Source organism: Taudactylus pleione, unplaced genomic scaffold (assembly GCF_031769625.1).
Source record: "Taudactylus pleione unplaced genomic scaffold, aTauple2 ptg000360l, whole genome shotgun sequence".
NCBI classification, from domain to species: Eukaryota; Metazoa; Chordata; class Amphibia; order Anura; family Myobatrachidae; genus Taudactylus; species Taudactylus pleione.
The window spans coordinates 7,055,462-7,080,630 of NW_028284761.1; the positions used below are offsets into that span (position 1 = coordinate 7,055,462).

The 25,169-nt window shown below is 45.2% G+C and overlaps 1 protein-coding gene across 1 annotated transcript in view; it reads right to left on the bottom strand.

Moving 5' to 3' along the window:
• Nucleotides 1-25,169, bottom strand: part of PKHD1L1 (PKHD1 like 1) — a 426,685-nt gene that overhangs the window by 332,221 nt on the left and 69,295 nt on the right. The window contains exons 23-30 of the mRNA XM_088444365.1: nucleotides 16,955-17,085; nucleotides 13,080-13,234; nucleotides 10,499-10,659; nucleotides 8,199-8,343; nucleotides 7,837-7,994; nucleotides 6,609-6,731; nucleotides 3,757-3,856; nucleotides 18-137 (exon numbers count right to left, since the gene is read on the bottom strand). Of these exons, the coding sequence (XP_088300491.1) occupies nucleotides 18-137; nucleotides 3,757-3,856; nucleotides 6,609-6,731; nucleotides 7,837-7,994; nucleotides 8,199-8,343; nucleotides 10,499-10,659; nucleotides 13,080-13,234; nucleotides 16,955-17,085 (1,093 nt within the window). The remainder of the gene's footprint in view (nucleotides 1-17; nucleotides 138-3,756; nucleotides 3,857-6,608; nucleotides 6,732-7,836; nucleotides 7,995-8,198; nucleotides 8,344-10,498; nucleotides 10,660-13,079; nucleotides 13,235-16,954; nucleotides 17,086-25,169) is intronic.

Sequence of the window (25,169 nt, forward strand, 5' to 3'; positions counted from 1 at the left end):
TGCAGTATCTGACTTACCCGTGAGGCTAAGAATGGTGCAGGAAATATTGCCGATGGTGACTGAGGTTGTGTCATTGGCCGTACTGTTAGAGAAGCCGGTGCCGTTTATTATCAGCAACTCGTTATCCCAGCTCAGATCTGAAAAACATTATTATAGACATTAAGTGCAGCTTTAGTGAATTCTGCCCTTTAGCATAGCTGATTGAAACCTGTTTTTAGGGACTGGATATTAAAGAGTTGTCCATGAGAACGTCTACAAATTACAACCGTGCATTAACCTTTGTTCAAGCGCCTGTATTGTTGAGACCGAGGGGGAGATGTATCAAACCTTTTAAAAAGGACAAGTCGAGAAGTTATCTATAGCAACCAATCAGATTCTACCTATCATATATCTAGTACATTCTATAAAGTGATATCTAGAATCTCATTGCTTGCTTTAAGCAACTTCGTCCTCTTTAGAAGATTTGAGACATCTCCCCCTGATCCTGAAACTTTGGTCCTGATGCAGAGATTTACACAACTTGGCCCCGGATCCTCGTGCTTTGCATACGCTTAAGACTGGCGCACATTATCCAGTATACAGAGCTGGTCACATATACCGCTAATCCTTATGGGGTCTATACATCAGCAATCAATTGGGGCAATTCCCCAATGTGCAGAAGACTGTGAAGAAATATCTGCAATCTATGGGGTTCACTGATTGCCGACTGCAACCAAAAAGTGATCGGAATCAGTAAATCAGGTTGTCCGACATGTTGGATTTCACTGACCAATCGGGGCAGCAGATTGCTAGTGTACGGTAACACTAAGCTGAGTTGCCGACCGACTAGTAAAATGATGGGTCTTTCACCATTGGCAGATCTGTTATCTGCTGAAAATGATCTGCAAATCACTGAAAACTATCTGCTATGTATGTATGGGCGCAGATTGGTGGATTGGGGAATCGTGAAATAGCACAGAATAATGTTTTTCTGATTACTAATGTATGGGCTCAGTATGACGCCCATCTTTATTGATCATCAAGTACTAGCTACAGTGCGTACAGCCGCTACAAGGCCCTGAACTGAACTACACTGCCATCTCATTAACCCCAGTTCTTCTATTTTTACCAGACAGCTCTGCCTGCATCTCTCCTGACTGACTGGTTTATTACCGAATCATAGCCTTCTTATATAACACATTATATCATAGACAGCTAGTATTAGGGATCCTGTATAATTTATTTTATTTTTTTCATTTATAATATTTGCTATGGGCCCCATTTACAAACTAAGTGAAATACCAGCGGCAATTTTCGTTTAGTATCACAGTGATACAAACGAAAATTCCACTGGTATTTAGCAATACTTACCCCTCCGGCGAGGTCCCGAGAAGTCGAAGTCCTCAGCGAGGTCCTCAGCTGGGTTGCTGGCAGCCTAACGCTGCCACCGACGGGCTCTAGTGTCATGTGCATGACATGGATACCCGGCAGTGCCTGGAAGGCTTCGTTGAAGCCGGAAAGGCACCGCCGGGTCTCCATTGCCAGCAATGGGGCCCGCATCGCTCTCGCCATCTTTTAGATGACGAGAGCGATGCTGTACAAACAGCGGTAATCTTAGATTACCGCTGTTTACTAAATACAGCAAGAAGGTATAACCCCTTTAGCGAGCGCTAAAGGGGTTATACTTCATTTGTAAATTGCGCCCCATATGCTAATCACCATTCATTTATTACTGCATACCAGCTAAGTAGATGGATAGTGGAAATATTAGATCATTTACAAACAAAATGGACAAGCTGCTAAATAATTTGAATATATGCAAATTATTTGGTAGCTTAGACTTAATGATTGTAAATGATCTAATACTTGCACTAATTTGCAGGATTAAATGAATGGTAATATTAACATTAATAGTAATTATTATAAAAAAAAAATTTCAAAAGTCTCCCTTATTCTAATGGGTATGAAATGGCCATAATACAATATTGCTAATAATGTATAAGTGATGCTATGGATGCTCTTTCTGCCTGTCTGCATCAATGGGGAGAGATGGAGATGTGTTATTGTACAGTAACACACAGGGCACAGGAAGGTGGGCACTGAACATCCCGGGGTAGGGATGGCTATCAGTGGGCTGTCCATTGATGCTTCTATTGGTGATTGCCATTAATGACACTAAACCACTGATGATTTGTACCAATCAATGGCCGCTGCTGCTGGGAGGGAGGGGCTAAGCTGCTAGCTGATGAAAAAAAAGCATCAGGTCCAACTGAGCCATTGGATCTCTGACATTGATGGCAAAATCATTAACCATAGTTAACCATTGATGTTTGATAACTATCGATGGTCAATGGCCATCCCTTGCCCGGAGGGGGTTCCTGTGAAAATTTTGCTATGAGTCCCCTGTAGGTCTTGATATGCCGCTGCTTGCACCAGCTCTTTCCTTGGTGCAAACAAAGCATCTGAAAAGTAGGGATTTCTGTCAGTGATTACGGTCAATGGCACAAAACCCTCTATGGTGAATCACTGATGGTTTTCATCCCTTGATAGCCACTGCTGGCAGGGGTAGGGATGGCCATCGGTGGTTTAACCATTGATAGTTGACCTCGATGGTATGAAACCATCAGCGGGCAACCATCGATGGTTTCATCCACCGATGGCCATCCCTGCTTTAATAATTGCCAGGTAATGGGCTAATCAGAAAGTGGGTGTGGAGCTTTGTGGGTCATGTTGGGGGCAGAGCTATGCTCCATATCCCGGCACTTGAGAAGAATAAATTGCTTGGCAAAACCATCAACCATCTGTGATTGTTAACCATCGATGGTCGATGCGATGGCCATCTCTAGCCAGAAGGGACGGAGGGCCAATCATCACTGGGGGTGGGACTAAGGGCCTGATTCAGAGCCGGACGCTCTGAACGAGCGCCCGCTCTGAATCAGGGCGTGTTTTTTTTATTTGCGAAGCGGCCCCTTGGACGCTCGCATAGCTGTGGGTTACCACCCACAGCTTATGCGAGCGTCCATGATGATGGTTGCGATGGTCAAGACCATCGCGACCATCGGGCTTGCGACGAGACCCTTGCGGTAGGGTCTCGTTGACTGCAAGCCCTGGAGTGATTTTGGCTCTATCAGAGCGAAAATCACTCCCACTGACATCACTAGTGATGTCAGTGGGGCCGGACCCAGACGGTAGGCGTTCCCATGGGAACGCCTCCGTCTGGGCAGCCACGCCCCTGGCATGCCCACCAAAGGGGGCGTGCTGTCACTTACCATCGACAGCACGCCCCCTTTGGTGCGAGACCCATAACGACGGCTACCCCGTCGTTATTTCGGGTCTCGCGCATGAGCACGACGGAGGGGCCTCCATCCTGCGCATGCGCATTTGGGCAACATCGACCCGCTTGCGAGCGCTCAGCGCTCGCGAGCGGGTCTGAATTAGGCCCTAAGCCCCATGACATTGGGAACCAAAAAATTCCATCGGTTCCCAGTCTGCCATTGATGACAATGCCATTGAAGACAATGGCAGAGAACCACTGGATCTCTGCCATCGATGGCAAAACCATCGACCATCGGTAGTTAACCATGGATGGTTTGGAACTATCGATGGCCATCACTACTGAAAGGACAATTTTGCATAGCCCACAATTCCGTCGACACCTCCTCACTCAGCTATGCCTATTCGAGAATGCCTTATTACAACCCAGCTACCTATTACTCTGGTACCGTGCATGTGCAGTGTAAAAAGACGTTCCGTGTCACTGCACAGGTGAGAAAATACCTGTATTCATGGAAGTAATAACTGGTGTTTGTTCTGCCCTCCAGCTGTATCCACAGTTCCCCGAGCAGTTTGAAGGGAGCCCATTTATGTAGACTTCAACCTATGGATGAAACAAGTCATGACTCAGCGTAGGTGGTGGAGGGCTTTATTCAGAATTAAGACAGTGTAAACGACATACAGAAAGCGGGATGGTGTGCGATAGAATGATAAGTCACAAAATAAAAATAAAGCATCAAATACTATAAAACCATGAATGTAAAACACCCTGCTTAGTGCCTGACATTCAACTACAGCTCCGTAAAGAAACCTATTACTACCCCACTCCAAAACAGACAGCTGAAGCTCCTCCCAACTCATTGCGACGGTGTGTCCTAATGGGGCGATCATCAATCTGAGAACAAAGTAATTTTAGCTACTGTGTGTCCCAGCCACGTGCCTTAGTTTCACTAATCTTCAAGGAACTCAGGACCTGATTCAGCAAGCATCGCAAGTGAGAGAACGCACGGTGCGAGCCGATGTTTGCGATCTGCACATGCGTATGCCCCGCATTGTGCGTGCGCGAACAGGTTGCTGCGTACGGTAAGGGCTCTCTCAGAGTGCGCAGGGAGCCCGCAGAGACCTTCGATGTTGATTGACAGGGTTGTGGGTGGTGACAGGGGGGTGGTCGGCCGAACGCAGGCGTGCCTGTGCGTTCACACGTCGTTACAGGGGCATGCATAAATTAAACTCAGCGGCGCCGCACGCAGCCGGGCGCCTCTCTGCATGCAGGAATCTCTCAAGTCCTGCGGCAGGATCAGGTCTACCCTTTGCTTACACGCAGCTTTGATGGCACTCGATGTTCCCGATGATTGCGCTGTCAATCACGGCATAGGTGAACGGCTTTATGTCTTGCTAGACGTCTGCTTCTTGTGCTGCGGTCTCCGTGCGTATGCATTGATTAGCATATTCTCGCAGCGGCTGGGTGCGTGCGTCTGCTAGCGTACGTTCCTTGCTGAATCAGGCCTTCTGTCTGTGATGCAAGCCTGCCTAGCTGTCAGTCACTCTATGGGCCTGATTCAGACCCGGACGCAATTTGCAGACGGTCGTTCCTAAAAAGGGTCTGGCTATTTAAATGAACCGTTCGCTCTTTGCGGTCTGTTCACGCCTCTATGTCTGAACGTGCGAACAAAACATGCGAACAAAATTTTGAAAAAAATGCCCCCTGGCCGCTCGCATCATACGTCATGTCCGCTATTTATTAGATTAGTCGAGTACATCGAAAGGCGTCTGAACTGCTCGCAGTGCTTGTGGTTGGTTTTTCCTACCACAATCATGCGAGCAGTTCTGACTATAAAACAACCAAGTGACGCGGTCGATGACGCTGCTTTGTTAATTATGCACACCCATAAAACGGCCATTTTGACCGTTTGGCACGCCTGCGTTCGTATCTCGACTCCCCGTTTTCAAGCACCTTCCCCTGTTACCACCCACAAACGCCTCAATCTGTCACTCAAAATAGTAGGCATTCGCTATTTAGCGAACACACGAATTTCGGCCGCAATGACTGGTTCGCGCATGCATATTAACATCCGTACGCATGCGCAGTTGGGCGAACATCGGTCAGAACGAACGAGCGGCCGCTTACGAGCGGCTCTGAATCAGGCCCTATGTCTGCTGTGTTACAGAAGCCCCTCCCTCCTAATATGGCAGCCTGGGACAGAGGAGTAATAAAGAAAACATGGTAACGTTATTCAATTAAGCATAATCATTCCAGATATATTCTGTATATAAAACAGGTCAGTAATACACAGCATTTGATAGATATACTGTATATATATATATTAAGTTGAACAGGAAACATCAAAATGTTTGTCTCTGCCACCTCAACAGACATAGAGGAAAATACTGCACGCTCTTCTGAAAACCAGGGAACGCCCCTAAATACTCCTTGTTTAGAAAAAAAAAGAACAGTCCTAGGAATGGAAAATCAAATTTATTTTTGTGTGTGGGTGTATCAGCAGGTGCAATCATACTCCTAATTTCCGTTCAGAATTGCCTGCCCCCCTAACCACATACCTACCCCACTACCTTATTGATGATGCTATCTTGGCCCACAAGCCCAGGGTCTTACCCATATAGTTGCTGCTTTTGCACAAATGTATCAACAGAAATGCATTTCTGCTGCACTCTTGTACATGAGGCTCAAACACAGAAATAACATATTCTGATTGGATAGTTTTGGGAATCCTGGAAATTGTTAGGATATAAAGGTAATAATAATATGTTGCAGGACCCTAAATACACAAAAAGTGGCATTATCCCCCAAATATCACATTACCCCCCGTCTCTGCTGAATTACTAAGGCAAGTGGAATATCTAGGCCATTATTGGTAAATTTTTATTGCGGTATAATCGAGAGCCTTTTTACTTATTCTATCACTATTTGGTATGGGAATTCCAAGTGCTTGGATCGTAGATCATTGGCTAGGGTGATTAAATCAGCTGAAATAATTATTGGTCATGATTTACCTAGACTAGAAGATCTTTATACTAAAAGGTGCGCTTCCAAAGGTAATAAGATTGTTGCCGATCACAGCCACCCATGTCATTCTCCGTTCTCTCTTTTGCCTTCTGGTAAGCGTTTTAGATGTCTTAAGTGTCGCACTAGCAGGATACGAAATAGTTTTTTCCCTGCTGTAATTATTAGTTTAAACCTTTAAATTGTTTATGTCATTTATTGACTGTGACGCATTATTGTGGATGTGACAATAAATTGATTTGATTTGATTGACTGAGATTCCATATTTGTTGTTCAATCTGTAAAAAAGAATCCATTGTGATGGTTTAACCTGTATTTAACGGATTCACTCTACCTGCGGTGTATCGTGCACCGTTCTCAACAGATCCCCGAGCAGGTGCTGGCGAAACAGGCCTCCGCTGCTTATTTTCACTGCGGATACTGCGGCATTGAAGCCGGTGACAGTGGAGTCGTTTACCTGGTCGCAATAGATGGATAAATAACATGTATTCAGAATATTGTAATGCTCTCGGTAATCGGTTTATTGACCGCATGCAGCTGCTCACTCAGGAATACAAAAACTTTAATAAGTTAAAAAAAGAATGCACAAAGGGCCTGATTAAGACCCGGTCGCAAGCGCTGAGGGCTCGCAACCGGGTCGAAGGTGGCCCAGAGCGCATGCACACGACGGAGCCGGCTGGCCCCCAGCAGGCCCCCTTTGGTGGCTGCCCAAACGGAGGCGTTCCCATGTGATTCTGACTCTGTCAGAGCGTCCGGCTGTGAATCAGGGCCAAAGCACAAAAGGCATTATAGCAGAGAGGAATTAAATTTGTATAGGTGTAAATGTTATTATACTAAGGCAAAGTAATTAGAGATGATCATTTGGAAATGCTACAGTAAAAGGTAAACTATAAGAGGTGCAATGATAATCTGCAGCGTCCGGTATACATAACATTACATATGCAATTCACACACCCAAGTACTAAATAAATAAATATCTGATAAGTAAAAGAGCCATGAGAAGACGGAAGTTCAGCTAATATAAATGGGAAAGGGTAGTTATGCTTCCACCTTCACCTGTCTATTCTCATCTCACCCGTACCGCACCGCCACGAGCTGTTCAGTACAGTAACGCCACCCACCAATGGCTGCTCTGTCACTGGTGTCTGATAATACTTCTGCCTCGCAGTATCCACACAAACTTTCCCATCACCAACTACTACTATTAACTTATGCATTAAAGGGCCCATTTATCAAAAAGTTTTAAAACTCCTTGCGTATGATAAATGGTGCGTAGGCCAATCAGCTACCAACTGTCATTTTTCAAACAGATGACAGTTGGGAGCTGATTGGCTGGAGCGCCATTATCATACGCAACAAGTTTTATCACTCGTTAAGTATGAGAAAACTCGTTGCTAAACGTGCCCCTTAGTGTTACCCACACCTCTTAAGCCGCATACACACTGGACGATTTTTATCAATGATATGGATGATAACGATATCAATCAGCGATATATCGTTCATATCGTTCAGTGTGTATGCAGTGAACGACCAACAATGCGCGCAATTATAAATATTTGTACCTGTAAAAGAGGCTGGTATCCAGTAACTGTGAGGAACTTTATCTGCGATGTGTATCCCCTACAGCTTCCGCTGCTGGATAATATAGAGACTTGTCCCATATCTGGGATGGTTTCTAGGGCGTATTTTAGATCAACTGCTGATATGTCGACAGCGAGACCTGCAATGTAACAAGCAATATGAGGATTGCGGCTGTTATTACTGTATGACGCCACTGATTCTGCAATAAAAGTGCTATGTAAGAAACTTAAACTATGACAAAGGAACTACGACACCATAATATAAATAGGCCGAGCAGAATTTAGCAAAATAAAGCTCGGGTGTAATAAGGCTGTCGGGGTACAAAATAATCGCGTAACCTTACCTTTTATTTCTTTCCCGTAAGCTTGAATACTAAATGTCCCCCCAATGGGAGGAGAGGCTGTCTGGGTGCGATTTATTTGGATAGAGGATCCCAGTGTCCATGAGGATGTACCATAGATGGCCATACCGGAGCTGTTTTGCATTTTCTATTTAAAGGGGGAAAGAATATAAAACCACAAAAAGAGATTATTATTATTTAATGCCATTATTTTCATTATTTACTACATTACTATAATTATCAGTCATGGTATATGAGCTGCCACTCTTTCATTTTATTACATACTGTGAGACCAGTGGCAGCTCCACGCACGGGCAAGATGGTCCATCTCCCGGAGCACCATTGTATCCGACGGAAGCAGGAAACGCCCCCCTCCCCCCCGGCGCTAGTCTGATTATGTAACCTCAGGGGGAGGGAGTGGAGGAGGGAAGGGTGGCAACACAGGACGGTGCTGGGCACAGCAAAGCCTAGTGCCAGCCCTGTGTGATCTATACATCACTTTCGGAGCTAAATACCAATATCCCTCTGACCCCTACATTTTGGGTTTGATCAGATTCTCCACGACTTTCCATAAGTACAGTAAATTGAAGTTCAAATAAAACCAAAGGATGCCCACTGATTTATACTCTTGCCACTGAGATACACTGTCCACCCAAATGTGCAGACCCATGGTATAGCATGGTAAGCAGAGGGGGGAGGGGTGGGGGCAGTACAGATTACCAAGCTGGGGCCACTGTATTGGCCCAAGAGTGGGGTCCATCGGTAATAACCATCGACGGCACAAAAACCATCAATGGTTTGCACCCCTTGATGGCCCCCGCTGCAGAGGGGAATGGTGGGCCGCAAGCCAATCAAAAACAGGGGTGGGGCTTAGCCAGCACTAGGGGGCAAGTATAAGCTCTGCTCCATCTAGGAATACAAAAATCGTCTTTCACTCTTCGATCGATGGCAAACAACCATTGGCTCTCTGCCATCAATGGTAAAAAATACTTGACATCGGCAATAAACCATCGATGATTTGGAATCCACCAGTGACCACACCACCAGTGATGCCGTAACCATAACACTCGGTGCATGCAATGCCCCTTTGTGGTAGCGCACGCTGTACATCATAGTAGAATATACAGCCAGGGCCGCCATCAGGGGGGGGACTGCCGGGACTGGAGTCCCGGGCCCGGCACCTGGCAGAAAGGGGGGGCCCGCTGCACCCCCCTGTCGTTTTAAGCATTTTTTTTTTTTACGGAGAGCAGCAGCAGCACTGCTGCTCTCTCCGTCAGATTCAGTTGAGCCAGCGGGCACTAGGACCCGCCGCGGCTCTAACAGCCCGGGAACACGTGCAGGCGCGTCTGAGTTCGGGGGCCGGGACTCAGCAGAGGAGACAGCACAGCAGCAGACGGTAAGTTTAAAAGTGCTGTGCTGTGGTTGTGAAAGCGGAGGAGAGGGGGACTGGGTGGACACATAAAGGGGGGTCCTGGCTGGACACATAAGGGGTCCTGGCTGGACAGATAAGTGGGGTCCTGACTGGACAGATAAGGGGGCTGGCTGGACACATAAGGGGGATCCTGGCTGGACAGAAAAGGGGGGCCCTGGCTGAACACATAAGGGGGGTTGGCTGGACACACATAAGGGGGGCTGGCTGGACAGATAAGGAGGGCTGGCTGGACACACATAAGGGGGGCTGGCTGTATGTACACAAGAGGGGTATGGCTGGACGCACAAAAGAGGGCAGGCTTGATATTTTCTGGCCAATTTTTTTTTTAAGGAATCAGGTAGTGGGGGAAGCAGGGCCCTGCCAATTTTGTCAATCCCAGGCACCACAATTTCTGATGGCAGCCCTGTATACAGCAAGTGAGGTGTAGCCACGCCCCTCCAGTGGCCATGCCCTCAGCACAAAGATCCACTAAAGTCACGGCAGTCCTGTTTATATAGTACCACTAATTACAAGCGCCAATATTATCCAGTTAACCTACCAGTTTTTTTTGGCGTGTCAAAGGAAACTGTAGCAGCTAGAGGAAACCCACACAAGCACAGGTTGACCATGCAAACCACTGTGCCACTCTGCTGCCCAGAATGAATAAACACAATGTGCATCTTTTAAGTATATTGACATTATACTTTCATCATAAGCTTAACTCTGTTTCAAAATGACAGTGTGTTTTGTGTTACCACTGTCATTGGCCTGTGATACTATGAATGTTTGCCTAGTGATCTTATTCCAGTTACCTATTACTATAAGCTATTCCTTTTTAATCATTTATACTTTACCCTGACTGTATATTTCCAACCCTTTGCACATACTGTACCTTTGCAAATCCAACAGCAAACAATGGGAAGTTGTAGCCGCAGTTGTACGGGGTAATGGTAATGGTATACTGGCTTCCAGACGCGCCATACACTGTGCTGTCCACATTGACATTGCTGAGAACAATTCCATTGTTTGACAAAGCTGGCCGGCGTCTGACAACTGCACCGCACACAAATGACAGACGAGAAATAGTCAGCGGTGGAGAACAAGATAATAGGGCACTAAGGGCCTGATTCTGAGTCTCACGCAGAAACGCACGCAGCGGCGTCTATTGGTGGTCACCCGTCTGCCACTTTATGCAAATGTCACTACAAACTCCTTTGCTTGTGTACATATGTGCGGTTGAATGTGCAAGGACTGAGGCGCCCTGCTTTTAGTATTCGTGCACGCTGTAATACCGATTGGTGCATCCTTACACGCCACCATCAGTCGCACCATGGAAGCGGGCACCAGTCCTATGGTAGGTGAAGTTTTCCCATCTGACCACTGCCTCCTATGCCTGCGGATGTGCATCTGGGGATGCAACCGCTCACATTGACTCAGCCGCAACACTCCCAAAACACGCCCACTGGACCAACTATTTTTGCGTGCACCAATAACCACCTCCCAGTCATCGCCCAGGAACGCCCATGCCTTTGCCACCACATTTCTTATACCACACGACTCAGTACCTTTGTACATACACCAGACTTGCCTACGCTCCCGGAATGGCCAGGAGGCTCCCAAATATCGGATGGAGCTCCTGGCTCCCCGGAGAAGTGGGTAAGTCTCCCAGCCAGCCACGTACCCCCGAATCCCCCCATACACACTCCTACAGCGCGCGGGGAGGGGGAGGGGGTGATGATGCGTTTCACGCTGAATCACATCATCATGGCCCCACCCCCTGCTTACGATGCCAGTGATCTTGTCATTGTGTAGCGGGGGTGGGAATGTCGGCAAGTATGACATACACGCTGTGCAACTTATGTACCATGAGGGTTTTCAGAAATTGTTGCGCATGCGCAGTTGCAAATTATCGATCAACTATGCAAAGATCACCATTGCGTGCGAATTGCGTGCAGCTCAGACTCAGGCCCTATGTGTATAAATGGAAGTGGCAGCATAATGCAAACTCTTAGAGGATTGTAAATCAATAAAAAAAAAAAATCAGAGATATTTTCATTTTTCTCTAAGTATTTAGATATTTCCAAAATGGAGGATTTTACATGAAAGCTGCAGATTTGAAAGTTGTTCCTCACTATTAACTCTACATATAGAGTATATAGATAGTATAATTACCGCTGGTGTAATGTTACCTTTCCTGTGCCTGATAATGTTGTATTATAATGTTACCTTTCCTGTGCCTTATAATGTTGTGCTATAATGTTACCATTCCTGTGCCTTATAATGTTGTGTTATAATGTTACCTTTCCTGTGCCTTATAATGTTGTGTTATAATGTTACATTTCCTGTGCCTTATAATGTTGTGTTATAATGTTACCTTTCCTGTGCCTTATAATGTTGTGTTATAATGTTACCTTTTATGTGCCTTATAATGTTGTGTTATAATGTTACCTTTCCTGTGCCTTATAATGTTGTGTAATAATGTTACCTTTCCTGTGCCTCATAATGTTGTGTTATAATGTTACCTTTCCTGTGCCTTATAATGTTGTGTTATAATGTTACCTTTCCTGTGCCTGATAATGTTGTGTTATAATGTTACCTTTCCTGTGCCTTATAATGTTGTGTTATTATGTTACCTTTCCTGTGCCTGATAATGTTGTGTTATAATGTTACCTTTCCTGTGCCTGATAATGTTGTGTTATAATGTTACCTTTCCTGTGCCTGATAATGTTGTGCTATAATGTTACCTTTCCTGTGCCTGATAATGTTGTGCTATAATGTTACCTTTCCTGTGCCTTATAATGTTGTGCTATAATGTTACCTTTCCTGTGCCTGATAATGTTGTGCTATAATGTTACCTTTCCTGTGCCTTATAATGTTGTGTTATAATGTTACCTTTCCTGTGCCTGATAATGTTGTGCTATAATGTTACCTTTCCTGTGCCTTATAATGTTGTGTTATAATGTTACATTTCCTGTGCCTGATAATGTTGTGTTATAATGTTACCTTTCCTGTGCCTTATAATGTTGTGCTATAATGTTACCATTCCTGTGCCTTATAATGTTGTGTTATAATGTTACCTTTCCTGTGCCTTATAATGTTGTGTTATAATGTTACATTTCCTGTGCCTGATAATGTTGTGTTATAATGTTACCTTTCCTGTGCCTGATAATGTTGTGTTATAATTTTACCTTTCCTGTGCCTTATAATCTTGTGTTATAATGTTACCTTTCCTGTGCCTGATAATCTTGTGTTATAATGTTACCTTTCCTGTGCCTGATAATCTTGTGTTATAATGTTACCTTTCCTTTGCCTGATAATCTTGTGTTATAATGTTACCTTAATACATAAAATATGGTTTGTGTATAAGAAGGCTCCATTATATGTCAGCAAATCAGACTGCAATGTCCCCCCGGCCTTCCTGAATATAGGAAATACATAAGAGGATACATGCCCTCCAAACCAGGACGATTTACCATTTAAGTCGCTTGTTGTTACAGTCTGTCCAATGTACAGGACGTCCACATAGTAGTTTTGCAGGGAGGCTAAGCTGATCGTGAGCACATTGAAGTTCCTCCCGGAGTATTTGGTTTTCAGAAGACTCAGCAAATCTATACAAGTGTACGTCCAGCTGAAAAACACATTATTTCTTATTGCACATTCAGCTGTTTTATGGAAAAAAATAATACAATTGATTAAACTAATACTAAGAAAACCATCCTGTTAGGGTATGTATATGTGACTGATGACCGTGGGGGGCTAATCTATAGAAGTTGGAGTTTAGCTCCTGTTGAGCTGCCTCTTCCTCAGTTGAGTTTCATGGTTGCGTAGCAGCCGGGCACTGAGCTCTGCCGCATTGGCCAGAGGGGCTGTAGGAAAAGTCTGAGAGCAATGCCCAGATTCCAAGCCAAGCATGAGATCCCCAACTATGCAAGGAAGAAAATACAGTGGCTTTGTCTTATAGGAGAATGAGCAGCATTCATGCGATGGGATGGGCATCCACCTCCGATCTTTAGATAATATCGATTTTCAATGACCCGGTGCATCTTGATTATTTGATCGATTCTGTGGACATTGGATGTATAGATAGAAATTAAAATCGCAGCGTTTTGTCTGCATCTCTTCCACTGAATATGTGTTGCCTTTACATTTATTCCTTTTTATTTACTGCATATTAGGAACCATCAGTGGTCTAATGGTGACCCACCAACGGGGAAGCTTGGTCAGGATCCCCTGGAAGGCTGGTGCCAGCTGTGGAAAGTGCGGTTGATGTCTGCAAATGCGCAATATCAGGCTATGGATGGCTTACCCGTTGATGATTTATTTCCGATGGTTGAAAAACCATCGACCAGCAATGTCAGAGCCATCAATGGTAACTACTGCGCGTGCGCAATCCTTTTCCTAACTCCCCAACAGCACTTGCCCCAAAATGATATCATTATTATTGCAATGTTCCTTCTCTATATTAAATACAGACATACCGGTCACGTATCCATCCAAAAGATCAATACAGAATCCAAAAAGATCAATACGAAGCAGCTGATTGGCCAGCCCTACCCCTGCGTTTGTCTGAAAAGAGTGGGCTCAATAACCCAAGGCCGGCTCCAGGTGTGGCCGCACCCTGTGCGGAGAGGGACTTACCATAGGCTGCACCCCCTATGTGATGCTAATTGGGGCTGTACCCATACGGCACGCCTCCCATTTAACGTCAGGCTGGGGGAGAGCCCAGCACTCCTTCAGTAGCTGGGCTGCCCCCAGCCCTCTCACTGCACTGAAAGGATGCCTCACGCGGGTGGAAAATCAGGACGGTTGGGAGGGGTGCGCCCTCTATGGGGTGGCGCCCCTGTTCGACCGCACTGGTCGAACATGCCACGAGCCGGCCCTGCATTAACCACACTTCCTGAAAGCACAGGCAGAGATAACCGCCCTACCCATGACTTTGGAGGGTGAGGAGAATTCAGCCTCCCACCACGCTAAAGGCACCTGTGCTCGAAGTGTTATGTGTCTGCTACTCTTTCCGGAGTGGGCATTAACCGACGTGGCCTCTATGGTGGTCATTCAGGGATGCAGATTGGGGCTTCTGTCAGCAAGTAATTGGCATTGTCAGTCACTACGGTTTTCCATAATGCGATCAATATACTAATGCTGATGAACTGTGTATTGCTGGTCTACTCCTCGATCTATGGGGTCTATTTACTAAGCAGTGTTAGGAGACAGAGAGAAAAGTGATAAGGTGACAGCCAATCAGCTCCCAACTGTCATCTCACAGGCTGTGTTTGAAAAATGACAGTTGGGAGCTGATTGGCTGGCACCTTATCACTTTTCACTCTGGCCCTGATTCAGAGCCGGACGCTCTGACAGAGCGCTCGCTCTGAATCAGGGCCGTCCTTCTCTTTTTTTTAGAGCGGCCTCCTGGTCATTCGCATAGCTGTGGGTGACCACCCACAGCTATAGCAAGTGGCCAGGAAGATAGTCGCGGTGGTCAAGACCATCGCAACCATCGGGCTTGCGACGAGACCCTTGTGGTAGGGTCTCGTTGCCGCAAGCCCAAGAGTGCTTTTGGCTCTAACAGGGCCCGAAAGCACTCCCACTGACATCACTTGTGATGTCAGTGGGGCCAGCCCTAGACGGTAGGTGTTGCCATGGGAACGCCTCCGTCTGGGCAGAAACGCCCCCGGCCCGCCCACCAAAGGGGACGTGCTGTCACTCAACATCGACAGCACGCCCCCTTTGTAGCGAGACCCGGAGCGACGGCTTGCCCGTCGCTATCCGGATCTCGCGCATGCGCACGACGGAGCCGGCTCTGTCGTGCGCATGCGCACTGGGCCAACATTGACCCGCTTGCGAGCGCATATCGTTCGCGAGCGGGTCTGAATCAGGCCCTCTGTCTCCTAACAGTGCTTAGTAAATAGACCCCTCTGTCTGTATTATTCAGACCCCCCCGGCTGCAAAGACTTATGGGGCTGCATAGACACATTAGGAAATTATTTAGGAGTCTATTATACCTCTTTACCCAGTTCTTAAATTCATTAACGTCTAAAGCTATGTACAAAGCAGAGACTGTATCAGTACTACCAGTCTAACAGTTAAATATTAACAGATACCCAAAACCAGGTGATATGAAACAGTTTAAATGTACTGGGGGGGGGGAATTATGGGGGAAATGCATTAACCCTGCAAAAGAGCGGGGAAGTGTAGGCGTTGTCCAAAGCAAGCAATCAGCTACTAGCTAGCTTTTGTCAAGGGCAGTCTATAAAATGATAGGTACAGTACTGGAGCTATAGTAGCTGATTAGTTGCTATGGGCAACTTCGCCACACTTTAGATTGATACATCTCCCCCTTTGCTTAGGGTCATAGAATGGGCTGAGGGTGCAGTTTGTCACAGCGCAGTCAGTGTACCAAGACTGGGGCCTAGATGGTGAATGGGCCCCTCTAGTGATGGCCCAACAATCACTGGGTCTCATTCAGACCCGCTCGTGAGCGCTGTACGCTCGCAAGCGGGTCGATGGTGCCCTAGCACGCATGCGCACAATGGAGGGAGCTCTGTTGTGCGCATGCGCGAGACCAAAATAACGACGGGGTAGCCGTCGTTATGGGACTCGCACCAAAGGGGGCGTGCTGTCGATGGTGAGTGACAGCACGCCCCCTTTGGTGGGCATGCCGGAGGCGTGGCTGCCAGACTGAGGCGTTCCCATGGGAACGCCTACCGTCTGGGTCCGGCCCCACTGACATCACTAGTGATGTCAGTGGGAGTGATTTTGGCTCTGATAGAGCCAAAGTCACTCCAGGGCTTGCGGTCACCGAGACCCTACCGCAGTGTCTTGTCGCAAGCCCGATGGTCGCGATGCTCTTGAGCATCGCGGCCATCATCATGGACGCTCGCATAAGCTGTGGGTGGTAACCCACAGCTATGCGAGCGTCCAAGAGGCCGCTCCAATGTTAGGTAGGAGGGCCCTGATTCAGAGCGAGCACTCTGGTCAGAGCGTCCGGCTCTGAATCAGGCCCACTGTCCCATTTATAGTTTATGCACTGGGGCCCGTTACAATTTTGTCCCTCATTGCTCCCAGAGGTACCAGGCAGGGCCGTTGAGAGATTATTGGAGCCCCGGTACTGGAGTGGGGGCGTGGCCAAATGCAGGAGGCATGGCCACGCCCCCTAAAACACACACTGTAAAAATAATATGCATGGCACTATGAAGCAGACCACCCTCTTCCCCCTCTGCGCCCCTGGTACCATTGCTTTGGGAAAAATTTTGTGTGCAATATAAAACCCATGTGCTTCTTACCTTTTCCACCTTGCTGTATTTAATTCAGCTGCAAACTTAATCAAAAACACAGGGGATAATCGTACCTGTTCCCTTGTACAAAGTTGTAGTTGAAATTGGTGTTTATGCTGGTAACTTTGCCAAGGCTGCTGCTGTCTTCATATTGAAAAGAGAGCCCAATGGAATTTGTGGCTAGTCCTTTGTAGGCAAAGCAGAGCTGAAATCGGACAGGAACACAAGCATTTAAAGACCAAATATAGTTTTACAGATCACAGCTTCTCATTACGCTCCTCTCCTGTATCCTCTGTGCTGCTGTGAACATTCTAATAAGCTCATGTGCTGCAGTTTTATTTCCACCCACTTCAAATTTTGGCACATAGGGATGAGCAGAAGATTAAGGCGTCCATTAGAACTGCATTTATCCCTGTAAATCAGTGTCACCCCTATAATCCACTACCTGCGCCCCGTCCTTCTGCCACCTGCACCATTATTCTGTTGATACATTTGGAAATATGGCGCAAACTCCCCATATCACCATAAATAGGGCGCCGCGACCATATTACCGAAGACAACGCTGGATTATTGCACATGCCATACCAGATGTGATGTGCACGTGCCACCTACATTTTTGTTTTTCAGGAGGAGGGGGCCCACGGACATCTGCACACGGACCGCCTCCAGTCTTAAAACACCCCTGTCACAAAGTATTATTTTATTTATCATGGACCTTTTAAATATTTTTATTTGATTTTTCAGAAGGAAAAGATCACAGAAATGTAATATAAACAAATATACATAAATTTGAGTAAGCGTATTCTGAGAGAAAATATTACATATGAATAACATATATAATTATTATAACAGGCAAATTAAAAATCAATTAAATTAAATTAAATTAAAGAATAAGAATAAAGAAAAGCAAGATAAATAAAATACGGTTAAAATAAAATTTGCAGATATCACAAAAAGATATTTATAGTATATTATGCACTTATCTGATAAGATAAACATTTACTAATTAAGGCCCTCATTCAGACCCGGACACAAGTGGCCGTTCGTACGTTCGGCGTACGTACAGACATATGTTAATTCAAGCAGTCGCTCGTAATTTCGAACGCATCTAAACATCCTCCCCAAACTCTACCAACCCCTCCTCTAACTAACGAGCGTGCCAAATAGCGAGCGTACATCCCCAATGTGGCTTGCAGGGAACGCACGCACAAGTACAAACCGGAAGTGGGCCTGTCAGATTCCGATTACCTGCTCCTTTATTCTGCCTACCTCCCTCAATCGTATCATGCCAATCAATATATCAATTATCTTAATTGCTCGTTTTTTTGTTTTTTTTTGGCAATGCAATAAACTTTACTCTTGTCCGTGTTTGTGTTTACCCGCAGAATACGTACGGCTTAAACATTCGCTTTTATTTGTCAAAATACATGTTTGAGACAATTAAACATTTGTTTTCTGTGTTTTTCCCCACGCATATTTTACTGGGTTCATTTCTTTATTTAAATTTGCTTACACATGTCACTGCATCAAGCCTATCATAACTCTCAAGAGATTTGTGGCCCTGTCGAACACATGACTCATACACTAACCAATAGAATTGGTCCTGTTAATTTCCCAAATACATTAGCCAATCAAATTTTTTTTCGGGTCTTTATTAAAATTGATTTTTATAAAATACACCATTTCCATCATGAGAGCCTCGGCATTCACCAGGCGCGAGCTGATGGTGTTAACCGAGGTCATGGACAGGCGGATCACCAGCCAGCCTCCCCCCATCACCAATAGGGAAAAGCGTTCCGCATATGCGGAGGTACGTGGCCGCCTGCGTTCCTTCGGCTCACGCCGCCAGATCGGCCAGCTGGAGTGCAGGTGGTCCGACCTGCAACGGCGGACACTCCGCTTGCTGGCATGCTTTCGCATGCAGATCGCGGAAAGTAAGTTTTTGTGACTGTGGTTTTCCTGTTTTTCTTTGTGGCCCTATCTGCATGTGCATGCGATATTTATTCTTTGTACTCATATCTGCATGGGCATGTTTTCATGTATGTCCTATTTATTCTTTGTACTCATATCTGCATGGGCATGTTTTCATGTATGTCCTATTTATTCTTTGTACTCATATCTGCATGGGCATGTTTTCATGTATGTCCTATTTATTCTTTGTACTCATATCTGCATGGGCATGTTTTCATGTATGTCCTATTTATTCTTTGTACTCATATCTGCATGGGCATGTTTACATATTTGTGTTGTCAAAAATTAGCGTTTAACTAGGTCAGGTTTGAAAATAACCACAATTTGTTTCCCATCGTTTAGGGGCAGAGCGAAGACTACGGCATCATCGCCGTCAAAGACGGCGCTCTCGGCCCCTCTCCCCAACCCCCAGCCAAACCTCCACACCCCAAAATTCCATTATTTCCCCCTCCTCCCCAGCCTGCACAGACCCTGTGGAAAATGTGTCGGGGCTCCTTCCCCTCCATCCCAATTCCCCCTCCCCTCCAACCACCCCTCTCGTAACTACCCCCTCCCCTGAATCCCAAATTACCCCTCCCACCTCGTTGGGGAATGTTGGCACCTCCAAGGAGGACGAGGGAGTTGCTTCTGGCCCGGGCGTGATATTGAACGGTATGTTTGCATTTTTTTTATTTTTTTTTGTTTTAAAAATGTTTGTATGTAATCCTTTGTCTGTGCCTTTGACTTTTTTTGGTTTGTCAGAATTTGGTGTAGATTTCTGTTTTTATTTAGCTTTTACTGATGATTTCCCCATACACATATCCCACCTGTCAGAATCTGATGTTTTTTGGTGCAATTTTTGGGGTGTCCATTTTTGGGTCCTTGGATTTTTTGGGTTAAATGTGCTTTTGGTCACAATCTTGTCATTTTTGGATAGCTTTGTTTGGCTTGTTTTTTCATGGGGTTTCATTAATTATGTATTAAGCCCCACATTTTTCTAACCAACAGAGGAACAGAGGCGTTTGGCGGACTTAGCCGGATGCGTAGAAAGGATGCGGGGCTACGTCATCGGGCTGCTGGTGGTCCTTGACCATATGTCTGTCATCCTGCGTCCATAATTTTTTTTTTTTTTACAAAAATTGTTGTATTCATTAAAATTTTAAACTTAACGTTCTGTCTCATTCCTTGTCTCCAAATCTTAGATTGTTTACACTGACATAAGTAGACTCTTCCAGCAAGTGTTTGCAATTAATGTCACTAAGATTGTGTGTTGTATTTTTTAGGGAAACAGGCACATGAAACACCTAACAGTAACAATCTGCTTGGCCTTTTTTTGTGTGTGACAATTTATATATTACTACATGTTACATGTTCCAATTTGGGGGGCAACCTGCTTAGGCCGAGATTACAAAGCCTACTGATTGTACAGGATTCCTTTGGGTGTTGGTTTTGACCCAGAAAGCATATTTAAATTTTGATGAAATTGCGTCATTACAGGATTAACCCTTAATAAATTTTAACGTGGGTGAACCTGGTTACACTTGCTTGTAATGGGCAATAAAATTTCCAAAATTACACTCTCAAAACATTTATTCACAACAGAACTAAATAAAACAAAGTGTTGACTCACAAACAATACACACAGTGAACCCCAAAAATACAACCCATCAAACACCATATGAAAAAAGAAATGAAAAATCAAGAACTGGTTGACGAAGGAGCATGCCAACATGATTCCACAAATGTTGCGTTGCAATATGGGTTCCAGAATATATATCCAATGTGTCCCCATGAAGGTTTTTTTTGGGTAGCAGGAAGTAGTCATCGTTTGAGTGCCAAAGATTATGAAATCAAACAGAAGATGGGAAACAAAAAACAAATGAATTAGATGTTCTCCAAAAATCCTTACCACATTGTGTCGAAACACTTTTGTGTTGCCAATAATTACCTAAAATATCTGGCCACCACATCATTGCGTATGGCCCCCCCACATACTGACCTCTGACCAACCTCGGGGGGGCCATCCTCAGGCAAGGCATCCTCTGGCTGCATTGGGACACCACTCCTTACGGCGATGTTGTGAAATATCCCACACAGGACCACAATTTTCGAAACCATATCCGGCAAATACATGAGCTCGCCACCAGAGCGGTGGAGGCATCTGAATCGGCCTTTTAAAAGGCCGATACAGCGCTCCACCACTTGCCTGGTGGCTGTAAGTGCTGCATTAAAATTACTTTGTGGTCCTGGTGTGGGAGCCAAATAAGGAGTGAGCAACCAGGGCGTGCAAGGGTAGCCACTGTCTCCTGTGAAAAAGAAGTGACAACATCAGGATCACTGTGTATCAAGCTTAACATTGTTATGTACTAAAGGTCTCCACTTACCCAGAAGCCACGCATCACCAGCTTGTAGGTTGTTTAATTTGTGCCATATTCCTGATTGCCGGATGACGAATGAGTCATGTGCACTTCCGGGTAATTTTGCATTCAGGGACAGGATCTGGAGGGAGGCATCACATACCACCATTACATTCAGGGAGTGATAGTGTTTCCGGTTGCGAAATATGGCCTCCAGCCATGCTGGAGGCTGAAGTGGTATGTGAGTACCATCCACAACCCCTATGATGTGTGGGAAGCCAGCTATTTGGTAAAAATTGGCCTTGGCCACACTAAGGGCACCCATATCCAAAGGCATTTGAATAAAATGATGGAGGTGCTTGAAAAGGGCCTCCATCACTGCCCTCAGGATCCGGGAAAAGGAGGATTGTGAGATTCCAGCCACTATTCCCACCGTTGTTTGAAACGATCCTGAGGCACAGAAATGTAACACCGCCATAAATTGCGTAAGTGGTGGTATTGCTGTTGGACTGTCAATTTGCCACTCAAGATCACTCTCTATTAATGAGAGAGTGTCTATGATGATTTGGGGCGGAAGACGGTAGCGTCTTAACACCTCATCATCGGGCATTCCAAAAAGGGTGACACGTGTTCGATATATCTGGGACCTTGCACGCCTACGATGTCTACGCCTGGGACGAGATTGAGGTTGGTCGGATTCCGGGAGCATGGCCAGAACAATCTGACCAAGATCAACCTGAAATTGCAAGGATTGAATGTAAGGTTTTTGTGCCCAAAAATAATTGAAAAATTACTTAGCTTGACGATACAATCCAATGATGCTTACATGCTGGGGTATTGTCATGATTTTACCAACCTATAAATAATAACAAAAAAACAATGCAACAATTTAGGGTGGGCATTTAGTAATCTAAAATGGGTGCAAGACAAAACAGAAAAGGAGAGAAACACACATTTGGGCAAAGAGCAAAACGACAGTGCGCAGACTACCTCAATTTGGGCCCAAATGTTTTGAAAAATTGCTAAAGGGAAATCTCAACCAATTTCACGGTACAAAATAAGCAGCTAAAAATGCACTAATTAGTTCGCAAATACAAGGCTACACATAAGCAGCTAAAAATGTGCTAATTAGTTTGCAAATACAAGGCTACACATAAGCAGCTAAAATGCTCTAATTAGTTTGCAAATACAAGGCAACACATAAGCAGCTAAAAATGCGCTAATTAGTTCGCAAATACAAGGCAACACATACGCAGCTAAAAATGCGCTAATTAGTTCGCAAATACAAGGCAACACATACGCAGATAAAAATGCGCTAATTAATTCGCAAATACAAGGCAAAAAATACGCAGATAAAAATGAAGAAATTCGTTCATACATTTCGGAAAAACAAAACCAAAGTTTACAAGTGTAAGGTCAAAGAAAGTTACGTTAGAAAAAACATGACCATTTAATAAACAAGGGAAAATATAAACTTACCAATAGAGGATATATAAGTCACCGGATAAAAAGGTCGTTGGGGCAGAGCCAAAAGAAACCTAACAAAGGAGATTTGAAAAAAAATTAACGAGCCAAACTTCACAAAAAGAAAGAGACACAAAGTGGACAAAAGTAAGACAGCCAAAAACTTACCCAAAAAAACCACGACAAAGAAAACAACCACAGCAAAAAAAGCGAACGGAAAATAAAACTCCAACAAGACAAACCAAAAACCACTCCAAACAACGCCAAATCCAAATCCCGCCAACAATCCACTCCGACCAACGTAACCTCCAACAACCAACAACCGCCACCTCGACTCGAGACGCCCCAAGCCATAAATAGTGTTTAATTTCCCGCACAAATTAAGGAGGGATCATTGGAACGCACAATTAATGATGCGGACGAAAAATAAGGGCGCATGTATAAATACGTCACGACCCCCAAAAAAAATTCTGGTGTATTTCTTGCTGGGAGATAAGAAATGGCTACAGACCAGGGAAACAATGGCCAAGAGTCTGCCGGTAAGTATTTCATGCATTTCCAAACAAGGATTATTTAGAAACATAATATAGTGAAAGTTGTCAAGCTTAAATTTCTAAACGTTTAAACAAATAGGTGAGGAGGATGACATGGAAGAGGCTGCTGGGCCCAGTATTCCGGCCAAAGCAGGGAAAAAAAAAAGGCAGCCACAATTCACAAGAAAGGAGATGGAGGTTTTGGTACAGAAGTGTGTGGACATCCTGCCACAGGCAGACAGGAATATGGGCGTAAGCCAGAAGTGGAAAATGTGGGAGGAGATAGCCAGTGCTGTCAATAGGGTGGATGATTATGTCCGTCTAGCCCGGGATGTCAAACGGCGGTAAGTAAAAACTTGACCCCCCTAAAACCCAAACCCAAAAAAAACCCAGATTAATGGTTCCTTTTTCACCCACAGATGGCAAGACTTCAAATATCGCCTGTAACAAAAAATGGCAGACAGGGCTAGGCATGCAAGGGAGACAGGTGGGGGTCCCACCCCTGTGTCATTGGAGTTTAATGATTTAGAAGAGCTGGCACAGGGGTGTGTGCAGGCTGTGGAGGTGTTTGGCATGTCCAACATGGATACGGACATGCCAGACTTTGCGGCTCCTCATGTTGTCCCAGGTAAATATTGTGATGTCACCAACTCTGAAATGTTATTGTGCCAATATGTAGATTCTAATGTGAGTCTTTTCTCATTTTTCAAACAGAGACACAGGCAGATGAGTCTGCTCCAGAGGGGAGCCTTGGCCACAGAATTTCTGCTGGCTCGGCAGGGGAGGAACCAGTACATCCGGCTGAGGACCCTGCAGAAGCCAGTCCAGGGCAATCCCCCTCGCAGGCAGTGTCCCTCCTCACAGAACTCAATTTTAAATCGGATTTCCATACGGAGATTCTGCAGAGGATGGACGCCAGTCTGGTACGGGTGGCTGAGGCCCTGGAGCAAAATGCTGCGGCCAACGTGACCATTGGTCAGGCCCTGGCGGAAAATACCAGGGCCAACATCCGCATCGCCAATGCCCTGGAGCAGCTCCATCGCCAGCACATGGTGGAGCCGACCTCCCTTCCTGCCGGAACATCAGGATCCTCCACCTCTGGCACAACATCAGCCAATCCTCCAAATGTGCCTAGCCCTGTGCCTAGTCCAGAGGCCACAACATCTGCCTCTGGACGGGCCAGCCCGATGACATCCCGGACCCGGTCTGGCGCCCTCCCTCCCCCAGCCAAACGGGGGAAAAAACGTTGACAGCACTGGCTACTTTTCCCACACTCCCCATATTCCTTTCTGGCCAAAACTTCCCTCTCCTTTCTTGTGAATTGTTTTTAATTTTTTTATTTCAGTTTCCATACCTTTTATGTTTGCACAAATTATAATTTTTGTAGGAATAACACTGGCAAAAATGTTTGGGCCAAAAATGTGCCAGAAATTGTTTTATTTTTCCAATAATTTTTCAAAAAATGTTTGACATTGTATTCTGACATTATTTTAGAAATGGTTTACATTTAATCCGGGCCCACAAGGCAAAAACGAGCAAGCAAAAAATTAAAAGTAGAATTTAAAAAAAAAAGCACTTTAAGGAACACTTTAAAATTTACATAAGGATGCAAATTCGGCAGACAAATTCAAATTGGAATAATACACACAAACATGATGACATTATTGTTAGAATAGCACAAAAACCAAATATCAAAACTAAAAAAACACCAACAAATGTACGCGAATTGATTGTGTAAACCTGAAATTAGCAGCTATGATTTCCACCTGCGTACGGTTTTGTGCTAACTAAAAAAACTGATTTCAAAACACATTACAAGCTGGTTTTCAATACACAAATGATTGTTTAACTGACAAGCCGTGATTAATCGATGAAACATCGTGGAGGGCCGGGACGGAGGAGAAGGCCATCACCAATGTGGTCGAGTAATCCAGACCCCAAGCTGTGCGAGCAGTTTGAACGGAAAGAGGATCATCCAGTGACGT